Source organism: Hypanus sabinus, chromosome 9 (genome assembly GCF_030144855.1).
Source record: "Hypanus sabinus isolate sHypSab1 chromosome 9, sHypSab1.hap1, whole genome shotgun sequence".
Taxonomy (NCBI): domain Eukaryota; kingdom Metazoa; phylum Chordata; class Chondrichthyes; order Myliobatiformes; family Dasyatidae; genus Hypanus; species Hypanus sabinus.
Genome location: NC_082714.1, coordinates 59,390,712 through 59,408,029, shown reverse-complemented (window position 1 = coordinate 59,408,029; position 17,318 = coordinate 59,390,712). Strand labels below are relative to the sequence as shown.

Genomic DNA, 17,318 nt, shown 5'->3' with positions numbered 1-17,318 from the left:
GACATTGTTAATGTGAAGTGTCGCAGGTCTGATTCATTGCTTTGTTGACCATGGGCTGGGGAGCTGCAGTCCCTCTGCTTTAGCAAGAACTGGGCCGTCTACAACTGCTCAGGAGAGAGGTGTTGGAATTGGTGTGCGCCACTGGAGGCTCCAGGCAGTGTCAGTCTGAAGACAAGATGTGTGCAGAAACATTCATGGACTTGACTTACTTTTTGTGTGATTGTATGTTATTGCTATCTTATATGTGCTATGTTTTCCTTGTACTATGAATGACTGTTGATACTGAGTTTTGCACCTTGGCCCTTGAGTAAAGCTCTTTCAGTTGGTTGAATGACCCTTTCGCTCTCTCAATGAATGGGTATTAAATTCCCTCAGCGCGTGGCTACAATGCGTCCCTTCTCTACTCTGATTCGCTCATTGAGCAGAGTCATCTCTCCGATTGGATGAAGTATCTGTCAGTCATATCTGAGACGACAGTATGGCATTGCTTTCAGCCGAAAAGATGCGGACAAAAATTTAAAGCTCTATGGGTTTTCCTCTATGTACCCTCGACCTAGTTTGAAGTTTTATGTTTTAAATAGCTGAATTTTAACCTTAGACTCTGCAAAGCCCGAAAAGGTGATAGAGGCACCATAACCCCCGGATACAGCGATTGGATTGGTGGCCTGGCTGACGCTGCGGTGCACAACGCTGGCTTTCTATTGGTCAAGCGCTTCAGTGGGGCGGGACGTATGGGATTCTGCGCTACTATTGGTGCGGAGGGAGGAGGGGTGGCGCTGATTGGCTGCGAGCGGCGTGTGGGGCGAAGATGAGGCGGGTTCCCGGCGCCAAGTCTGCAGCGCCGACGCGTGTGAGCGCGTTTCCAGGGGCGGCCTGAGGCGTTTCGCCTGGGCCGGGGCATCTCCATCCTGCCCTCCCGCCCCCTGCACTCATGAACCCTTGCGCTGTCAGCAGTAGCTGAATAATCGGTGGCTCCAGTATGTCTCTTTCCAAAGGTAGGCTTGAGGCTGTCAGGCTGCTCTCCGACCCGTTGTTCACACAATAGTGTGGCAAGTCATATTTCTGGCCAATATTCTTAACATTCTTTAATGGTAACCTGTTATCCTTGGCTTCCTAACCCTGCTTATCTGTGTAGAGTTAGTGTGTAACTCTAACTCTGTCTGTGTAGAGTTAATTGGTGTGTATAGGTAATACATGTATGTGTACGTTGTAGGATGGCATTCATTATATTTTAATTTTCAAGCTGTAGTTCATATGTAATTGCCTGATATAGTGGGTTTGATTGTTTACTTTTGGATAATATCTGTGGGTACTAATTAATGTTTCAATAGGCTATTTAAATAAGCATGAAATGGCTGCTTTCAAGTAAATATATTAACATTTGCATGTAGAACTGTGCTTTATTAGGTAATAGTAAAGTACTGCTCGAATTAAAGAGCAAATCCAGAAAGTAAATGCTTGTCTTAGCAATCAAAATATCATTAATTCAGCGTCTGTGGACACTTACTGTTATGCTTTGTGTATTATAAATGGAAAGATAAAAAGAAGTGTCCGTCATGCAGATGGATCATCGGGAGGCACTGTATGCTGTGTTTTTATTACACGGCTCTACTGTCACCATGGTCATGAGTCATCAGTGAGTTTTCCTGAATGGACTGGGTGACTCATCCGCATGGTTAATGGCACAAGAAGGTGCCCACAAGTTTGAACCTTTTATAGAATGTGATTGTAGGTTGGAATATTTCCTGTTCACTTGTGGAATGTTTAGATTGTTGTCAGGAGGCGTTTTAACAGAATCAGATTTATCATCACCGACCGACGTATAATATTAAATTTGTTGTTTTGTAGTAGCATGTACTGGGCAAAGTCTTAAAGTTTAAAAAAAGTAAATCTTTTCTTAGAGACTTCCTTGTAAAAAAAACATGGAAATATTAGGAATTTGAAATAAAAACAGAAATGCAGGAAAAAGAACAGGTCAGGCAATGGGGTGGGGGAGCTAGAGAAACAAGAGTAATTCATTATGAGCAGACAATACAAATATGTGTAGGAGAACACTTTGGATCTAGTGATCATAATTCCATTAGTTTCAAAATAATTATGGAGAAGAGTAGGATTGGTCCACAGGTTGAAATTTCAAGTTGGAGAAATGACAGTTTTGATAGCACCAAGAAGTTTTGGGATAGATTGTTTTCTGGCAAATGAACGCTTGGTAATTCGGGGGTTTTCGGAAGTGAAATTTTGGGAGTACGATGTTTGTATTTGACCTGAAGAAAGGTCTCGGCCAAAAACATCAACTTCATTTCCGTAGATGCTGCCTAACCTGCTGAGTTTGTCCGGCATTCTGTGTTTGCAAGTTTATATGTTCCTATTAGAATAAAAGGTAAGGCTAGTAAGTTTATGGAATGGCGGGGGATAGGGAGGAAGGCTAAAAGAAAGCTTGAGGTTGCTCAAGATGGAGAATCCCAAGGGCTTCAACAGATATATTAAGAGTAAAGGGAAGGAATTGGTCCACTGAAGATCAGTGTGGTTACCTGTGCCTGGAACCAAAAGTGGGGGAGATTTTAAATCTGTATTTTTCTTTTTGCATCTGTTTTACATGGGGGATGGAGTCAGAATTTATAGAACTGAGACAAAACAGTGGTGAGGACACGGACTGTATCCGGATTGCTGAAGAGGAGGTACTTGCTGTATTGAGACATATTAGGGTGGATAAGTGCCTAACAAGTTCCCTTGGATCTTGTGGAAGGCGTCATTCCCTGACGGTGTACCTGGCGCAGCACTGAAAACCTTTGCTAGCCAACTGGTGGGAGAGTTCAAGGACATCTTCAGTCTTTCATTGCTGCAGTTGGAGTGTGGATGCTGCTTTCCTGTGACAGTGCTCCTTGTAGATGTGCTCAGTGGTGGGGAGGTCTTTACCTGTGATGAACTGGGTTGTATCTGCTAACTTCTGTAGGATTTTCTGTTCTAGGGCATTGGTGTTTCCCTTACCAGGCTGTGATGCAACCTGTTAATGTACACTCCACTACACATCTACAAAGATTTTTCAAAGTTTTAGATGACTTAGTGAATCTTCACAAACTTGTAAGAAAGTAGAGGCACTGGTATGTTTTCTTCATAATGCCACTTACGTGTTGGATCCAGGACAGATCCTCTGTAATGATAACTCACAAGAATTTAAAGTTGCCGACCCTCACCACCTCTCATCCCCTGATGTGAACTGGCTCATGGACCTCTGGTTTCTTCCTCCTGAAGTTAATGATTTCCTTGGTCTTGCTGATATTGAGTGAGAGGTTGTTGATGTGTGGTGGAGAGTGCACTGACTGGTTGCATCATAGCCTGGTTTGGAAATACCAATGCCTTTGACAGAAAAGTAGTGGATACAGTCCACTTCATCGCGGGGAAAACCTTCTCACCATTGAGCACATCTTCATGAAGCGCTGTCGCAGGAAAGGAGCATTAACTATCAGGGACGCCCACTATCCAGGTCATAATCTGGAAGAAGGTACAGGATCCTCAGGACTCGTCACCAAGTTCAGGAACAGTTGTAAACCCTTAACCATCAAACTCTTGAACCAAGTGGGTAACTTCACTTGCCCCATTATTGAACAGTTCCCACAACTGCATTCACTTTCAAGGACTCTCGAGATTTATCGCTTATTTATTATTTTTCTCTTGCATAATTTGCTATCTTTTGCAAATTGGTTATTTTTCCATTTTGTTGGGTGCGATCTTTCATTGATTCTATTATAGTTCTTGGTTTTATTGAGTATACCCACAAGAAAACAAATTTCAGTATTGTATATGTGACATATATGTACTTTGATAATAAATTTACTTTAAACTTTGAGTAGAGCAGGGGACTAAGCACACAGCCTTGTGGTGCACCTGTGCTGATGGAGATTGTGGAACACTGAAGATCTACCCTGTGCCCACCATATTGATGCAATTGTAAAGAAGGCACAGCAGTGCCTTTCAGTGTACCGTACTTCATGGGGAGTCTCAGAAGACTTGGCATGTCATCAAATACTTGAGCAAATTTATTCAGATGTGCTGTGGAGTGCATTCTAACTGGTTGCATCACTGTCTGCACAGGATTGGAAAAAGCTGGAGAAAGTTGTAAACCCAGCCAGCTCTGTCATGAACAGCAGCCTCCTCAGCATCAAGAACACCTTCAAAAAGTGATGCCTGAAAAAGGCAGCATCCATCATTAAGGACCCCCATCACCTAGGACATGCCCTCTTCTCATTGCTACCATCCAAGAACTGGTGCAGGAGCCTGAGGACACATACTCAACATTTCAGCAACATCTTTTTCCTCTCAGTCATCAGATTTGTACATCACTATTTTTTTTTAAAAAGCTCTCTTTTTGCACTACATATTTAATTTAAATTGCTTATTGTAATTTGTAGTTTTATTATGTAGTACAATCTACTGCTGCTGCAAAACAACAAATTTCAAGACATAAGTACACAACACTGGAAGAACTCAGCAGGTCAGGCAGCATCCGTGAGAAAAGAGTAGCCATCGTTTCGGGCCGAGACCCTTCATCAGGAATGGGGTTTTTCAATATTTCAAGACAAATTGTATACCAGTGATGTCAAACCTGATTCTTGTGCACCCTCCTCATTATCACTGCTAATATGGTTTGCCGGTTAATATGCAACCGGGTCCCCCACGATTATGATATTGCCCTCTTTATTTCCATGTTTTAATTGTCTAATTTATGCACTCTTATTACTTTTACAGTTTGGGGACCTATCTACAACTCTTGGCAATGCTTTGTCTTTACTCCATCCCTCTATTCTCTCCACCCATACCCTCTGCAGCTTAAAATAAATTCTTGCTTTCTCATTTTCCTGGTTATAATGAAAGAACTTTGAGTTGAAATATTGACTCTGCTCCTTTTCCTAACATAATGATATTCCTGAATCTGTTGAGAGCTTCCAGCAATGTTTTCTGCCTTTCTTAGCTCCATCCAGATTGATTCTGCTTGATTTTCTGAGCCACACTTCTTCCTCTTTCTGCTTTTATCCTGCACTTCAAAATCAGGGCTACAACACTTTTCCTTTTTGCTTGTTTCTTCTCAATATAAATGAATGGTGCATGCATTCAGATAAATAACTGCCTCACGGAGGAAAGAATTTTGAGTGCAAAGGAAAAATATGACAGTATTATTAAAATTAATTCCATTCTCTTAATTCCATTTTATACTTATTATTTTTCTCCTGTATGTGGTAATACTTCATACAGGCTGTCCCTGGGTTATGTACGAGTTCCGTTCCTGAGTCCGTCTTTAAGTCGGAATTGTACGTAAGTTGGAACAAGTACATCCGGTATTATTTAGTGTCAGTTAGTCAAACATTTGTCTTGGTATATAGTATATATTTTACCTTTCTATGCATATAAAACACTTAAGAAACGTATGTATTCCAGTGATGAAACCACTGTGTTGCTTAGTAATAATTGTAGCTTTAATCAGGTCAAGGCCTTTCTCATGCTCCATTATGCTCACTTTATCTGTTATCATTTAAAATTATTCCGATTGTTGACCGACAGTAGCCTAATGCTTTTCCAATGACCGATGACGTTTCACCTCTTTCCAAATGCTTTATTATTTCCACTTTATTTTCAATCGCAATCGCTTCCCGTCAATGGAACAGAAGCAGTGCGGGCGGCAGGTCCCGAGCTGCGCCGGCTCCTGAGGTCCGCTGGGTCCTCAGGGCCACCACACTGAATTCCCCAGGTCCTAAACTCCACTGCACTGAGACAGGCTAAATGGGACAAGTGGGGGCTGTGCTGGGTTTGGGTATTTGATCCTCCACAATATTTCGCGTGGGAATTTAAACTGGAGGTGAGTATGTTTTTTTTTACAAGGTCGAGTTGTGAGCTCAACATCAACCTGGCATGGATGGTACGGGAGTCACTGGATCGACATCAACTCAGCACAGGAGCGGTCTTTCACTAGATCGAACTCGGGGAAACTCTGTTCTCGCGCCCAGCGCTGATCTCACTGCGCCACCAGCTGAATGGAATGGGGGGGGGGGGGTCAGGGTGAATCTTACTAAGAAAAATTTAAGTTAGATACAAAGTTAAACAATCAATACGGTGTCAATGGCAATGACTTAAAATGGCAGACTGCGTTCTCCTTCCTTGGTTCGTAAGTACGAGTTGTCCATAAGTCGGATGTTCGTAACCTGGGGACTACCTGTATTGCCCTTTGTTCTGATACCTTTTTGTTAATGCTGACTTCTGGGTGTGGATTGCCAAACTAAATCTTTGTACGTAATTGTAAATTTTCCATCCAGAACTTAGACACCAGTCTTCAGTGGCATTGCTCAGGAGGTGGAATTTTAGATTTTGTGTCAATCTGTTGCTGCTTGTTACTGGAATAAATTCAAGAGAAATGACGTGGTCCTGAATTAGGAATTCTGTGGATGGTGATGAGTAATCTCTTGCACCTTTCTATAATTCTCATGTTAACAGCAGCCCTGCAACATGCCTACACTGAGCTACTTCCTCCTTTGTCACATTGCTGGACTCAAATGCTGCTGAGACTCACTTTGTCTGTATTGCTACTGACTCCTGGCCAGTAACCACTGTTCTTGGAGCTCCAGCTTATCATTACTTCAAATGCCTCTTTGCCATTTGGTGTTGATATTCTTAGGATATGCTATGTCCCAATTACCCACCCCCCATTTTGCCCACTGAGGCTTAAATTTGCTTCTGGTTTTTAGATGTCCGCTTCAGTGATAGGGTTGCAGTCCTGAACTCCAGTTGTGATTATTGGGGCATGTTCTCTCTGTGGGCATGTGGATTTCCAGTTTTGTTGTGGTGCAATGCAGGTTGGTAGGTTAGCTGGCTATTGTGATTTGTTCCTAATGCTAGATGAGTTGTAGAACCTGTGGGGAATAAATGGGGAAAGTAGGGAGAATAAAATTGGATTAGCATGACCAACATGGACTCAGTGGGCTGAAGAGAGATTGTTTCCTTGCTCTAGGATGTTTATTATGAGTTTCTTTTGAAATCCCAATTTATGTAGAGTTTAAATTTCACAGTGACCATGTTAGAATTTGAACTCTCTGGATTGTACTTGAGGCATTTTGATTTACCATTCTGTTAATTACCATACTATTGTATCCTGCTTTAGTTAAAATGGAAAAGCCATTCCTAGTGCAGTACTGGGGAGTCTGAAAAGTCCATCCTCGTTTTTCTAGACTTTTCTTTCAGGTTTTCTTCCATTTCTATCTCTTCATTCTCCACATTTTGCTTATGTTGGTTGGCGTCCAGGTCACACGTCCACCCTTGTATCCTCAGAGCTCCAGCTTTTGGTTACTGCAAATGCCCCTTTGCTCCACCATGTGTCCTGAAACCTGAAGTCCAAAATACTTCCACCACCTCTCTCTTCTCCACCAAGTATTTCTGAGAAATCCCTTCCTGAACTTCAGATCCAACTACCTCTCCTGTTTGAAGCTGTCTCAATTCCCCTTTCTCCCACATGATCAGCTAACCTCCTATTTTTGTACTCTTGTCCTGTGGTGGTTGAGATCGGAGAAGGGAGTAAGGAGATTTATTAGTCCAACACCTTTTAGCCTGCATAATTTGTGTATCTGTGCACAACTGAATTTTGTTGCCAGGCATCGAGCACAAATCTGGTGCACAGTGTTGTTGCAACATGCCTTTTTCTACACTGAAGAAGTCTACACCCAAGTTATTATTGTGCTCAAAGATGAGAGGATCAAGTTCTATTTCAGGCACCTGAGAGCATAATCCACACAGAGACGCCCTTGCAGATCGGCCCAACTTTATAGGAGACCAGAGTGACAATCTGAATTATGTTGCATGAGCTTAGAGGCCTGAAACTTCTCCAGTGTTGCTCTGATATTTGGCTCTTTGTGGAGTTCACCCACAGAGCATCAATTTCCTGTAATTTGTCAGCAGTTATTCTTCGGAATGCTGACTGCCAGACCAAAGTCAGGCAAGTTCAGCAACTCTCGAGCTGCTATGGGTCCATGGAGGACTAATGGTTTACAGGTTTTGAATTTACTGAGTTAATTTAAGCATGCTTAATTAGGTTTGGAAACAAATACATTAACACTTGAAATGATTAATGATTTGTAAATGTTTCATAGCATTTCTAATATTAAATATTATGATATTTGCAAATAATGGAAGATATTTAGAGATTCACGGACTGTTGGCTCTAAACAGCTTTGCCTGTCAGTAAGCTCGTGCATGTGGTTAGTCATGTATCAAAGATCCAATGCGTGGCCTTGTTATTCTTACTAAATAAGTGCTGAGCTCCACAGGGTTTTACCAAGCAGCAAACTATTTTGTGGATAGATCCCTACACCAACTGTTTGAAGGTAGAGGAGTGCTCATGATGTACATTATGTTCATCCCTAAATTTGCATCATTTACAGAAGTAAACAGATGATGTTGTAATGATCTCATTTTAGTATGCGAGTTTGCCAGTGTGTCAAATTGTCTGCCAACTTTTCTGTCAAAATGGTGAAATTAGTTGTAATGGGCCACCAGTTAAATGGGGCAGCCGCACTTACTTGAGACAATCTTAAAGAGCAAAAGTGAATTGAGAAGATGGCTGGGATTCCCTTTATTTGGGACACTATGCTGCTTAATTGGGGCAGGATTCTGTTACCAAACGGTTTCTAACTAGTGCCAGATGTGCGCATTTGTCAGGCCATTAGGCACTATACAATCCTTGGAACAAACAGTTTTTAAATAGCGTCAGGTGTGTGTGTGATTTTTGTCACAGATAGTTGGCAAGAAATAAGCAGTAAGGCAATTCTGACCTGTTTTGATCACTGCAGTTTCAAGCATTCAGGTCTGGAGATGCCAGAAACAGTTGGGAGTGAAAATGAAATGATTTCACTACTTCATTAAGTTAGGAACTATGAAGAATTGAAAGTATCAATAAGCTTCTTGAATGTTACAATGAAAATAAAGGTTTGGAGGACACAATCATCGATAGCATTGTATGAAGGCAGTCTGTTATCTAATCTAGGTATCTGCGCTGATTTTGTTCATTGCAGTCAATCAAAGAACACTGGCAGTGAAGACAATGAATTTCTGTCTAACTATTAGGAACTAATACAGATTTATATATTGTAGTAGTACTGATAATGTTCTAAGTTGTTCAGTGTTTTGTGTAAATACATAATTAGTTACTCAGTTAAATGGTAGTATTTTTTAATACCTTTTAAACTATTTCCTTGAAACTTCAGCTTACTGAGGCAGCACTTAGTTGAGCCAAAATGTCCTGGTCCCGATATGACCCAATTAACTGGAATCTGTTGTAGTTCTGTTGCAGATGACACCATATAAATCCAAATGCAGTCTCTTTATGAACTGCAGTCTGGTCGCATTGAAGCAACTAAAGCTGCTTGCATTACTACTGTGACAAAGGTTAGATAATTCAATGCAAAACAGGAAGAGAGGCAATGTGATCTAAGTAGCTGAATACTAGACACTAAACCATTGAAGACTTTTTTTTTTACTGACACACCCCATTGACTACTTGTGAAACTGCCATCTGCTCAGCCTTCCTGTAATTTTGATTATGGTTATAATAGGAACATAAAGTTACTTAACTTCTCTTAATTTAGAGTCAAAAATTCAAGCTTTCATCCTGATAATTTTAGTCTTGGTTTTCTCACTCTTGATAACACAGGTCACAATTTCTGTTGGTTACATACGTTGTGCAGCTCTTGGTGATTTGAGACTTGCATCTTGCACCTCCTGAGTTAGCTTAGAATTAAATAGGAATTATTTACCAAGTCATGGTCATGGATAGCTGGAATGATAATCAGGACACTAGAATTCAGACTAGTCACCTTTAATGATGGTTGAAAGAACACAACAGGTCAGGCAGCATCTATAGGGAGAAACACTGTCGCCGTTTCGGGCCGAGACCCTTCGTCAGGACTAACTGAAAGGAAAGATAGTAAGAGATTTGAAAGTAGTGGGGGGAGGGGGAAATGCGAAATGATAGGAGAAGACCGGAGGGGGTGGGATGAAGCTAAGAGCTGAAAAGGTGATTGGCTAAAGGGGTACAGAGCTGGAGAAGGGAAAGGATCATGGGACGGGAGGCCTAGGGAGAAAGAAGTGGGGGGGAGGGAAGCACCAGAGGGAGATGAAGAATAGGCAAAGAGTGATGGGCAGAGAGAGAGGAATAAAACTAAATGTGTCAGGGATGGAGTAAGAAGAGGAGGAGGGGCATTAACGGAAGTTAGAGAAGTCAATGTTCATACCATCAGGTTAGAGGCTACCCAGCTGGTGTATAAGGTATTGTTCCTCCAACCTGAGTGTAGCTTCATCTTGACAGTAGAGGAGGCCATCGATAGACATATCAGAATGGGAATGGGACATGGAATTAAATGTGTGGCCACTGGGAGATCCTGCTTTCTCTGGTGGACAGAGCGCAGGTGTTCAGCAAAACGGTCTCTCAGTCTGCGTCAGGTCTCACTAATATATAAAAGGCCACACCGGGAGCACCAGACGCAGTATACCACACCAGCCGACTCACAGGTGATGTGTCGCCTCACCTGGAAGGACTGTCTGGGGCCCTGAATGGTGGTGAGGGAGGAAGTGGGAAGTGTAAGGGCAGGTGTAGCACTTGTTCTGCTTACAAGGATAAGTGCCAGGAGGGAGATCGGTGGGAAGGGATGGGGGGGATGAATAGACAAGGGAGTCGCGTCGGGAGCGATCCCTGCGGAATGCAGAAGGGGGGGGGGGGGAGGGAAAGATGTGCTTGGTGGTGAGATCCTGTAGGAGGTGGCGGAAGTTACGGAGAATTATACTTTGGACCTGGAGGCTGGTGGGGTGGTAGGTGAGGACAAGGGGAACCCTATCCCGAGTGGCGTGGCAGGCGGATGGGATAAGGGCAGATGTGCGGGATGAGGACAGAAACGGTCGGGAGTGAAAATGGGGCATCTCTCCCATTTCCTGCACATCTGCCCTCATCCCATCCGCCTGCCACCCCACTCGGGATAGGGTTCCCCTTGTCCTCACCTACCACCCCACCAGCCTCCAGGTCCAACGTATAATTCTCCGTAACTTCCGCCACCTCCTACAGGATCCCACCACCAAGCACATCTTTCCCTCCTCCCTCCTTTCTGCTTTCCGCAGGGATCGCTCCCTACGCGACTCCCTTGTCCACTCACCCCCCCCATCCCTTCCCACCGATCTCCCTCCTGGCACTTATCCTTGTAAGCGGAACAAATGCTACACCTGCCCTTACACTTCCTCCCTCACCACCATTCAGGGCCCCAGACAGTCCTTCCAGGTGAGGTGACACTTCACTTGTCAGTCTGCTGATGTGATGTATTGTGTCTGGTGCTCCCGGTGTGGCCTTTTATATATTGGTGAGACCCGACGCAGACTGGGAGACCGTTTCGCTGAACACCTACGCTCGGTCCACCAGAAAAAGCAGGATCTCCCAGTGGCCACACATTTTAATTCCACGTCCCATTCCCATTCTGATATGTCTATCCATGGCCTCCTCTACTGCCAAGGTGAAGCCACACTCAGGTTAGAGGAACAACACCTTATATACCGGCTGGGTAGCCTCCAACCTGATGGCATGAACATTGACTTCTCTAACTTCCGTTAATGCCACTCCTCCCCTTACCCCATCCATGACATACTTAGTTTTTTTTCCTCTCTCTGCCCATCACTCTGCCTGTTCTCCATCTCCCTCTGGTGCTCCCCTGCCCCTTTCTTTCTCCCTAGGCCTCCCGTCCCATGATCCTTTCCCTTCTCCAGCTCTGTATCCCTTTAGCCAATCACCTTTCCAGCTCTTAGCTTCACCCCACCCCCTCCGGTCTTCTATTATTTCGGATTTCCCCATCCCCCTCCTACTTTCAAATCTCTTAGTATCGTTCTTTTCAGTTAGTCCTGACGAAGGGTCTCGGCCTGAAACGTCGACAGTGCTTCTCCCTATAGATGTTGCCTGGCCTGCTGTGTTCCACCAGCATTTTGTGTGTGTTGCTTGAATTTCCAGCATCTGCAGATTTCCTCGTGTTTGCCTGAAAGAATAAAGTATGCTTATAAATATTGCAAACACTTAACCCAAAGCCCTTTCATTTTCTCAGTAGATAATGGCATTATTTCCTCTAATATTACCAGGGCTTTGTCTAGAGGAGATGGAACACTGTATCCAGGCAGCATTAAACATTTGGGAAGCAAGAAGCAAATTACCAAGTGAAGAAGAGCTGAACTTATCTAGGTCTGAGTGTCTGTGGACTTCTCATAAATAGAAATCCAGGTGGTATTAGAAGTGTTTTGCAGCTCTTCACAAGGAGGGGTAACATCCTGTCTCTGTGACTTTTATTGATGCTACCTGATTACCTGCATATTCTACAATAGTTTTTAGAGGTGAGGGAAGAGATTGCTGAGCCTCTTGCTAGGATCTTTGTCCTCATTATCCATGGGAATGGTACCGGAGGATTGGAGGGAGGCGAATGTTGTCCCCTTGTTCAAAAAAGGTAGTAGGGATAGTCCGGGTAATTATAGACCAGTGAGCCTTATGTCTGTGGTGGGAAAGCTGTTGGAAAAGATTCTTAGAGATAGAATCTATGGGCATTTAGAGAATCATGGTCTGATCAGGGACAGTCAGCATGGCTTTGTGAAGGGCAGATCGTGTCTAACAAGCCTGATGGAGTTCTTTGAGGAGGTGACCAGGCATATTGATGAGGGTAGTGCAGTGAATGTGATCTACATGGAATTTACTAAGGCATTTGACAAGGTTCCACATGGTAGGGTTATTCAGAAAGTCAGAAGGCATGGGATCCAGGGAAGTTTGGCCAGGTGGATTCAGAATTGCCTGCAGAAAGTAGAGGGTTGTGGTGGAGGGAGTACATTCAGATTGGAGGGTTGTGACTAGTGGTGTCCCACAAGGATCGGTTCTGGGACCTCTACTTTTCGTAATTTTTTTATTAACAACCTGGATGTGAAGTTGAAGGGTGGGTTGGCAAGTTTGCAGATGACACAAAGGTTGGTGGTGTTGTAGATAGTGTAGCAGATTGTCAAAGATTGCAGAGAGACATTGATAGGATGCAGGAGTGGGCTGAGAAGTGGCAGATGGAGTTCAACCTGGAGAAGTGTGAGGTGGTACACTTTGGAAGGACAAACTCCAAGGCAGAGTACAAAGTAAATGGCAGGATACTTGGTAGTGTGGAGGAGCAGAGGGATCTAGGAGTACATGTCCACAGATCCCTGAAAGTTGCCTCACAGGTAGATAGGGTAGTTAAGAAAGCTTATGGAGTGTTAGCTTTCATAAGTCGAGGGATAGAGTTTAAGAGTCACTGGGTAATGATGCAGCTCTATAAAACTCTGGTTAGGCCACACTTGGAGTACTGTGTCCAGTTCTAGTCACCTCACTATAGGAAGGATGTGGAAGCATTGGAAAGGGTACAGAGGCGAATTACCAGGATGCTGCCTGGTTTAGAGAGTATGGATTATGATCAGAGATTAAGGGAGCTAGGGCCTTAATCTTTGGAGAGAAGGAGGATGAGAGGAGACATGATAGAGGTGTACAGGATATTAAGAGGAATAGACAGAGTGGACAGCCAGTACCTCTTCCCCAGGGCACCGCTGCTCAATATAAGAGGACATGACTTTAAGGTAAGGGGTGGAAAGTTCAAGGGGGATATTAGAGGAAGGTTCTCTACTCAGAGTGGTTGGTGCATGGAATGCACTGTCTGAGTCAGTGGTGGAGGCAGATACACTAGTGAAATTTAAGAGACTACTAGATAGGTATATGGAGGAATCTAAGGTGTGGGGTTATATGGGGGGGCAGGGTTTGAGGGTTGGCACAACATTATGGGCCGAAGGGCCTATACTATGTTCTATCTATTCTATTCAATGTTCTATCTCAATTTTCATGATTTATGTTTGTACTTTTGGAGTTACTGTAATTGGACTCTTGAGCCTATAGTTGAAACACATTGTTATGCCTTTTCAGTTTTAAGAATTGTTTATAGATGTAAAAAGCAGTAGACAATTGGAACTTAAAAATTTACTGATCAAGTACCATTAATTTTAAATCTAAGATTGCCATTTATTAACCAATGTGATACTGAAAATATTATTTTGTCAGGTCATCGTTCAGCCAGGATTTATTTTATGATGGAATACCATTTGAGGTTATGGCTCTTTGCTGTTCCTGCGTTTGTTGAGTGGTGAATTATTTAGCTTTCACTTCAAATTAATTAGAGGTGTTACTTAAAAGCAGAATTTTTGGGAAGGTAGCAGGATGTAATTAAACTCTACTTGTTTGATAATGTGGTTTTGGGGCCTCTTGGTACATTACTCGGCAACTTGAAGCAGTTTGTTTTTGGATAAACTACAATGAAATTTGTAGATGAGATGAGTTATTAAAACATTTTAAATCAGATTTCAGTTCCATGGCTGCCTCTTGTGCCAAGATGAGGCCACCCTGTGGGTGGAGGAACACCACCTTGTATTTTGTCTGGGTAGTTTCCAACCTGATGACATGAATATAGTTGTAGCTAATGATGTTCTCTGTTGCAGTATTTGCAAGAATTGGATTTAAAATTTTCTGTGCAAACATGAGGAAATCTGCAGATGCTGGAAATTCAACCAACAACACACACAAAATGCTGGTGAAACACAGCAGGCCAGGCAGCAGCTATAGGGAGAAGCGCTGTCGACGTTTTGGGCCGTCAGGACGAAGGGTCTTGGCTCGAAACGTCAACAGCACTTCTCCCTATAGATGCTGCCTGGCCTGCTGTGTTCCACCAGCATTTTGTGTGTGTTGTTTAAATTTTCTGTTCCAGTTTTGTACTTTGACACTTCTTGTGTTCTGATTTCAAAGACTGGAAAGGTTATAGATGTATCATAGTTTATTTTTCAATATTCATCTCAACTTATTCCTTTTTTACACTATGAAATGCAGGACCCAACATGTATTTTTACACTTTCTGACCCTTCTTTGCCTTTGTCAAAGATTTTTGCATATAATTATCCAAGTTTCAATTCTTGCATTCATGTAGAACTATACAACTTGTATCTCTTCCTGTTTATTCACCCAGATGCATCATTTTGAGGTAGGAGATGGGCAGGTATTTGAGCAGGTGTGCAACAGAAGAAATGTTTTGCACGTCCATCCAATTTACCAGCCTGCCTATGACCTTGGAGTCTATTACAATACCCATGTGTTCATTGTTTGCTTTGGTTTCAAGCTTTACAGCTTTTGAAATTGTCACTGATGCATCCAAAGAAAAAGTTGCTAATATATATTGAAGTACAGAACAGTTCTAGCACCAATAACTGGGCACTGTTCAATTTCTAATCTAAGATTTTTTTTTAATAATGCTGCTATTCCATCTTTATTTGTTGACAAATAACACTTTATGAAATCTCTTTTGGAAGTTTGTTGTTTTTTTGACCCGTTTATCCAGCATCAGTTGGATTGCTCTTATTGTGTTAGCAGGGAGTAATTTTGTAAATCTGTATTTCCCTTGCATCCCACACTTTTTGGGTTATTGCCCCCTTGGTTCCCAGACCATATCCTCTGCCTTTCAGCCCGTTACATAAAAACTATAAAGAAATTTGGTTTATGATGCACAGTGAAAGAAAATGGGAACTACAAATTCATTGCAGTGCCATGATTGCAAACATTATTCAAATCTATTCAAAGCTGCAAATAAAATGTATTTTATTACAGTGAACATACTTTTCATCAACTATTTTAGAGTACATTAGTAGTGCAACTATCCATTACTTCATTGCTTTTTCACCTTTCAATGAGATGGGTGAGTTAGGTGCAATGATACCAGCTTCTCAACATCAAGCTCAATGTCACTCGGATCCCCATATACAGTAATTTGCAGTCTATTTCATTGCTTTGAAAGAATTTGGGCGACTGCATTAGAACCGTACTCCATTAAATACGATATTGGAAAGGCAATAAAGAACATCTTGATTTCTTTTTTACAAACAAAATTCTTGGTATGAGTTTTTGAACCTCGGCTTCAGCTTAGTCATTTTATAGCGAGATCAATTTGTCTTCCTTCCTTCATTCATTACAAGTGTTCAGGAATGGATTTATGACCTAATCTGGAATTTGGATTGAGAGAAGATTCTGAAATCTCTGATGTTACTTTATCCGGCTCGCCCGCAGTTTACTTGAAGATCATTTATCTGGTATCCTTTCTTCCAACTCAGTGAGGCTCAGAAACTGGAAAAGCGATGGCCAGTATTGCACTTAAATAGTGTTAACCTGAACAGAAATGTGGAGGTGACTGACTTGATTTTGTTGAGGTTTACCTAATTTCCTTGCAATTGAAGATTGATTTCATTAAATTTTCTAAATAATTCTGACAAATAAACAATGACATTATTAATCTGAGTTGTTTACCGAATAAAGCATTCAATTCTCAATGAATTTTATCACAGTTTCAAAAACTGCATAAAAGTGTCTCAGACAGTTTCCTTTTGAGAGCCTCTATAAATTTATAAATACCATCTATAAATTTGCGGATGATACAACGACTGTTGGTAAAATCTCAGGTGGTGACGAGAGGGTGTACAGGAGTGAAATATGCCAACTAGTGGAGTGGTGTCGCAGCAACAACCTGGCACTCAGCGTCAGAAAGATGAAAGAGCTGATTGTGGACTTGAAGGGAAAGACGAAGGAGCACATGCCAATCCTCCTAGAAGTATTAGAAGTGGAGAAAGTGAGCAGCTTCAAGATCCTTGGTGTCAAGATCTCTGAGGATCTAACCTGGTCCCAACGTATCGATGGAGTTATAAAGAAGACAAGACAGTGGCTATATTGGGTGATTGAAGAGATTTGGCATGTCAACAAATATACTCAAAAACTTCTATAGATGTACCGTAGAGAGCATTCTGACAGGCTGCATCACTGTCTGGTATGGAGGGGCTACTGAACAGGACTGAAAGAAGCTGCAGAAAGTTGTAAGTCTAGTCAGCTCCATCTTGGGTACTAGCCTACAAAGTACCCAGGACATCTTCAAGGAGCAGTGTCTCAGAAAGGTAGTGTCCATTATTAGGGACCTCCAGCACTCAGGGCATGACCTTTTGTCACTGTTACCATCAGGTAGGAGATACAGAAGCCTGAAGGCACACACTCAGTGATTCAGGAACAGCTTCTTCCCCCTGCCACCCGATTCCTAAATGGACATTGAAGCTTTGGACACTACCTCACTTTTTTAATATATAGTATTTCTGATTTTGCACATTTTTAAAAATCTATTCGATATATGTAATTTATTGTTTTGTTTCACTTTATTATTTTCTCTCTCTGCTAGATTATG

General features: G+C 42.3%; 1 protein-coding gene across 1 annotated transcript in view; it reads left to right on the top strand.

The window, feature by feature from the left end:
• Nucleotides 1-808: 808 nt before the first annotated feature.
• The window catches only part of LOC132399436 (dual specificity mitogen-activated protein kinase kinase 6-like), a 164,479-nt gene continuing 147,969 nt past the window's right edge, over nt 809-17,318 (top strand). Inside the window, exon 1 of the mRNA XM_059979760.1 lies at nt 809-995. Coding sequence (XP_059835743.1) covers nt 980-995 — 16 coding nt within the window. The 5' untranslated portion in view covers nt 809-979. The remainder of the gene's footprint in view (nt 996-17,318) is intronic.